Source organism: Pteronotus mesoamericanus, unplaced genomic scaffold, assembly GCF_021234165.1.
Source record: "Pteronotus mesoamericanus isolate MK-2021 breed Mesoamerican mustached bat unplaced genomic scaffold, CSHL_Meso_final scaffold_651, whole genome shotgun sequence".
Lineage (NCBI taxonomy): Eukaryota > Metazoa > Chordata > Mammalia > Chiroptera > Mormoopidae > Pteronotus > Pteronotus mesoamericanus.
This window is the reverse complement of record NW_026555325.1, coordinates 25,044,533-25,050,532: the sequence shown is the minus strand read 5'-3', so window position 1 is coordinate 25,050,532 and position 6,000 is coordinate 25,044,533. Positions and strand designations below refer to the sequence as shown.

At 39.3% G+C, this 6,000-nt stretch overlaps 1 protein-coding gene across 1 annotated transcript in view; it reads left to right on the top strand.

Annotated features, from left to right (window-relative positions):
- The first annotated feature begins 1,781 nt into the window (after window positions 1-1,781).
- The window catches only part of KCNH7 (potassium voltage-gated channel subfamily H member 7), a 467,687-nt gene continuing 463,468 nt past the window's right edge, over window positions 1,782-6,000 (top strand). Inside the window, exons 1-2 of the mRNA XM_054562728.1 lie at window positions 1,782-1,857; window positions 3,517-3,747. Coding sequence (XP_054418703.1) covers window positions 1,782-1,857; window positions 3,517-3,747 — 307 coding nt within the window. The remainder of the gene's footprint in view (window positions 1,858-3,516; window positions 3,748-6,000) is intronic.

The following is a 6,000-nucleotide window of genomic DNA, read 5'->3' as shown; positions in this document are numbered from 1 at the left end:
GTTGAAACTGAGATCCGACTGACTCAAGGCACAGGAACCTCCAAAACTTTATCATTCAACACGTGTCTTGGAAAGGTGCTCTGGACCCTTTATCGCGAGCAGGAAACGAGGTTTGTCCATGTTCTAGTGCTGTAGGTTATAGTGGAGACAATTTCCCTTAGAGAAAGGGACCTGGAGAGGGGCTTGACTATTAGGTTTAAGGAAGGAATAACATAAATGAAACCAAAAAATAAGAAAAACTAGAAAAATCTTAGAAAACACCCTTTCTTCGCATGGGTTGTCACATTTGATTTGCTAAGTTTTCAGTAGGACTATTTGGGCAGACGTATATGTACTTCTACAATGAGATACCTGCGTTGGCGTGCTCTGAGGAGCAGAAAGGAAGAGGACCTGATTCTGTCCCTTGAATCCTTTCCCATCCTCAACCAGATGATCCCTTAGAAATGGTGGAAGAGAGCAGAATGGTGTGCTTATGTGTTCGGGAGATGAGTGGCATGGGAGGTCACACTAAGGCTGGCAACTCTTAGCCCCACCCACCTTTTGTTCCTTCCCCCATGGCGCCCAGCCTCGCCCATTTCAAACTCTTTCCTTGATTTGTACCAGTTTCTCACACAGTCTTTGGCCCTCTCATCTTTCTTGCAGCCTCCAGCACCTGGTGACTGAATAACCCCCCAACCTTGCACCTTCTTAGGGATTCAAGCAGTGAGACTGGGCATGCCCAGCGGCAGCGTCAGTCTTTGGGAGGCAGGATCCAGTGCCGGGCAGGTACCAGAAAGCCAATTCAGCCAGGCGTCAGTCCCCACCTTAGCCTAGCCTGGGGTTCCCAGTGCACCCTGTGCCGAAACTTGCACCTTTAAGTGGTTCATCCACAGTCGTCAACCTCCTGAACGCTACAAGAGTTTAGAAATAGTCCTCAATGAGGAACTGTTTTCCCACCTGTCTTTTCTTTGCAGCTAAGGGTGTTTTAGCTATCGCGGCGTGAGGAGGTCTGGGATGGAGCCCTTGACTGGAGGCCTTGGAGATCACCTTCCCAGAGTAGCTGTTTGTCACTGAGTTTTGGAGATTTCTTGGCTGGCTTCCGCTAAAGCATGCTTGAGTAATCCGAGCAGTGGCGGCGCCCAAACTCTAGGGATAAAGAGGGCGCGCGCGCGCCCGCGCGCCCGCGCGACAGTTGTGTGTGTGCGCGCGCGCGTGTGTATGTGTGTGTGTGCGTGCGCGCGCGTGTGTGTGTGTGTGTGTGTGTGTGTAGGGGAGAGGGCGGGGATAGAAACGTCAAGCCCTCCCTCCCCCCCCCCCCCCCACAGCCTCCTTTTCTTTCTCCACTCCTGAAACAGCCACACAAGTCTTCCATCCCCCTTCGGCCATTCTCACAGCTCTAGGCAACCGCCCGCCAGGTTAAATCCATTTGCAGTGGGAAATTGGCGCTGTTTGGGGGAAGAGAAACAGATCGATTGCCCTTGTGACTCTCCGCCCCCTCCCCCTACCCCACTGCTCCCTTCTCCCTCCCTCCACTACCGCCTCCCTTCACCCCGCCTCCTTCCTTCTCCCCACCCCCAAACCCTCTCACCCGCGGCAGTCCGAGAGGTGAGGGGAATGGACTGGACTCCGCTGGGGAAAGCGGGTGTCTGGAAGTGGTGCTAATGGGAAGAGATTTCTGGTTTCAAAAGAGGATGCTCTGCCACAAAGAGCGGCTCGCGCGCTGGCCTGGGCTCTAGCAGAGGAGAGATCCCGGGAGAACTCCGGAGCTCGCAGGGAGCGCTCCTCGGAACACAGGGGTCAACATGCCTGTCCGCAGGGGGCATGTGGCACCACAAAACACATTTCTGGGGACCATCATACGGAAATTTGAAGGGCAAAGTAAGTTCATTTGTTCTTCCCTCTCCCTCGCTTTCAGCTTTCATAGTGCACTTGGCGTCCGCCGCTGACAAGCGGAGACGGCAACTCCGGGCTCTGGCAAGTTAAGAAGAGGCTATGAAGCCGAGCCAGGAGGTTCTAATGGCAGCGGGAGTGTTCTCCCTGTGATATTAATTTTGATTTACATTTTAGATTATGGTCTCCATTGTTAGGAGGCAACTTGATCCTTCTCTCCCACAGCTACCTTATCTGCTTTAATGTCCTGCTCTTCTACTATCTTAACGGGAACATACTAGTATAACATGGGTTTATATTTTGAGGTTGTTTTTATTGCAGTTTTTGAAAGTCAGGAGCAGGGCAGAAAATACTATTGGAACTAGGGAATGTAAATGGTAACAGCAATGGAAATGGCTATGCAAACTATATATCATCTCGGTTAAATAGCAAGGCTTTGTCATGACAGGGATGCTTGCTTGCTGCTAGTTCATAGAATCTAAACTTTGCATTGAATCAATGCAAATCTATCCCATGCAGGATAATTTGGAAAAAGTATTATTTGATTCCTGCTGGTTTCCAATGTAAATTATTATTCAAAAGAATATTTTTGTTCCTTTATTATCCCCTTCAATTTCCATCTAGAAATTTAAAAATTGAAGTGCACTAAATAAATCCCACAAAGACTGAATGCAGAGGAATTCAATATTGTCATGTGAACTATAAGGAATAATTGTTATATAAATATATTAATTTTAAATTCTATATTTGTTCATTGATATTCAACATTTTTTAAACTATGTTAACACACATTTTTGTTGTATATTTTGCAGTTATTTTAGCACTGTCTTTAATCACATGAACTTCTGTATAAGATAAACTTGTATATCCTGCTTTATACTCTATCGGGAAGTGGTAAATATAATCAGTGATCAAAAATTAATAAACCTTTTTTATTAAAATACCTACAACTACACAAAAATTCAAGGTTCTCCCCCAAGTAGAAGTGGAAAGGTATTAACATGATATGTACTGTGTATTTGGATGTGTGTGTAAATATTTTTATCTTCTGGAAATATATATATATATTATGAAAGTTGAAACTTTTCATTACTGAACTTCTAATTAATGTGAAACATTTTCACTAGTAATAGTTTTATTATTTTTTAATATGATGTGTGTAGTATGCCTTACAGGGATAAAAAAAAGGCCAAATCCAAGAATGATAACTACTTTAAGAAAAGTTGTGCTCTAAAGGTCAAGGTGGAAGTGGGAAATCTGACAGGTACAGAATGTTCAAATGTTTTTGCTTTGAAAATATTTATCTTACAATTAGATGGTATTCTGGAAATATCAATGGGGCAGCTGATTGCCTGAGTGTGCATCAGAACCCCAGAGAGTTAGAGGGCTTGAGAACTAGGTTATTTGGGAAATCACATTTTCAAAATTTGAAGAGTTGTTCCTTAATACTTTTTTGTTAAAACTATTTATGACCAATAATTTCATGTTTAAGGTTGGGTTTTTTTTCTTTGTTTTAAAAGCCTGGACAGTTAGCAATTTGGGAAGTAACTGCATTTCAGATCTCCTGTTATGCAACAAATTGTTTCAGTGTTTATGAGAATCTTGTGGAAGGTTTTTAAAAGACACCTTACTATCTTCTTATTACAGATAAAAAATTTATCATTGCAAATGCCAGAGTGCAGAACTGTGCTATCATCTACTGCAACGATGGGTTCTGTGAGATGACTGGTTTCTCCAGGCCAGATGTCATGCAAAAGCCATGCACATGTGACTTCCTCCATGGGCCGGAGACCAAGAGGCATGATATCGCCCAAATTGCCCAGGCGTTGCTGGGGTCAGAGGAGAGGAAAGTGGAGGTCACCTACTATCACAAAAATGGTAAAGTTTACCTATTTAGGATTTCTTGTATTTGATTCCATTGAAATGAAATTTTGACAACTGATTACTGAAAGTTCATATGCAGAGAAGCCCCAAATATTCAGGTGTAGTTATATGCCTTGCTTATAGTATTTTAGGATTCAAAAAATACAGATATTCTCATTAGTGGACTAGTAAGAACAATTTCTTCTCTGAGTAAGTGTCCTCTGTACTCTTAGAAAGCACAGTAACTTAATGTCACTGGGACAAAATCCCTCAAATCTTACTCTATCCCCTTTCTAAGGAATGATAAAAGGGCCAGAGATTTACTGGTTTCATTGACATGCCTTTGGTGGGAGAAAAATACAGAGTTTTATATAGTTGCTTGACCTCAAAAATACTTTAAAAAGCAAAGTCTTGTTGAAAACTATATCTGCAACTAAAGTGATCATGTTGTAAATGTTTCTTGGATCTTCAGCTTTATTTGATAGGCAACACCTCTTTTATCTTTTGCTCCTTTTTATGCAATATTAATAATAATATATGAGAACTTCTAAAATTATTCTAGCAAACCTACATATATTCAAATAATAAAGGCTGTTCATACATTCAAGATTCATCTTAAGAAACAAAATGGAGAAAGGGAACTATGATACTGTGGAGTTATTAGGATTTATTTTTTCAGCTGCAGCAAAAATGGCATCTTCAACTTAAGGTCAAACCTCCTTCAAAGGTACTCCTCCTTGTTTTAGGCTTACTTTGGGACCATGAATATGTTAGACTTATAAAAGTTCTCAAAAAATGCCCATTTAATGGACATGCATTCATTAAATGCATAGTATGTATGTATATAAACTCACATGTAATAAATATTCAGATATACCCATTAAAGCATATGCAGATATACACACGTAATTATAATTGACAATTTAGGTGTAAAAGTGAATGGATTAAAAATGCATATTGTAGTCGGTTTTGTCGATACTGCATTATCATTTATTTCTTTATTTCATTGGTACAAATTAGTGAAGCAGAAGGATATCTAGTCAGCTTTTTAGGTAACTTAGGTTTTGAAACTGAATACATGAGTAATGTGTTATAGCATGTATCATATAATTACTTTTCATTTGGTAAAATATAGAGAATAAATTCTAGCAGAGAACAGGTTTAACTTTTCCTCTTGTTATCTCATAGTTAAATATTTCATGATAGAAAATATACAATTCTTAATTACTGGATTTCCCTTAATATCTATTTGAGTTGGTATGCATAACAAAGTATGATTGAAAAAATAGGTTTGTATACTTTTGGATTAATCTGGAATGAAAACAATGATATGATTATTAACCAACATAGAGATTGTTTTTAAAGTTCTTCTCACCTTTCCCCTGCTTTTCAGTCAGCAGTGGTGATATACTAGAAATAGCCTAATTGTTCTGTTGTCTTGAAAACACTTCTTGGACTGAGGCTTTACCCAAATGCACCTCGTCTTCTGTGTGTGTGTGTGTGTGTGTGTGTGTGTGTGTATCTGATGCCAACAATTTGAGTTTCTGCATAATTTGAATGTCTGACATTTTGTTTTATCTGAATGTTTATCATGATGTTGACATAGTCTATACTGTGGTTTCTACAGGTCATGTTGGCCCACATTTGGTCATTATATTTTTGGGGATATATTGGAATTTTATCAACTTAGGTGATTTAAGTATAAATAAATCTGGACTGTCCAAATTACTTAGATACAAACTATATTTTTCATATAATATATTCAAGTAGAAATTGTTCTTTATTAACTGGAATAGTGATGTTTGAAACTTAGTTTAACTTGAATAATGTGATTGTGTAAAATAATCTTAAAAAAGACATTTATCACAAATTTGAATGTAAAAATTTCTGCAGTGAAGATGTTGGAATTTGACTAATGCAACCCTTCTTATTTCAGTGATTTACTTGGTTATACAAATTAATACTTACCTTTTTTGCATAAAGGAGTTTACTTGGAAATTTGATTTGTTGTATAAATAATCAGCCTTTGGTGATGATTTTGATTCTGTTGGCTTCATTTTCAGGTGTGCCTCAGTCTACAAGGACTTGTGTATCTTTAAAGTTAATGACAAATACTGCCTGTTTTGCTTTCATTGATATGGGAAACACGAGGAGATGGGTCAAGAGTTTTCTTTTTTTCCAAAGAAAAAGATAAATTTGAATGATCTTTTTAGATTGTAAAGACACAGCCAGGCTTATTGTTTCTGAATATAATCAACTTGTGTTTTG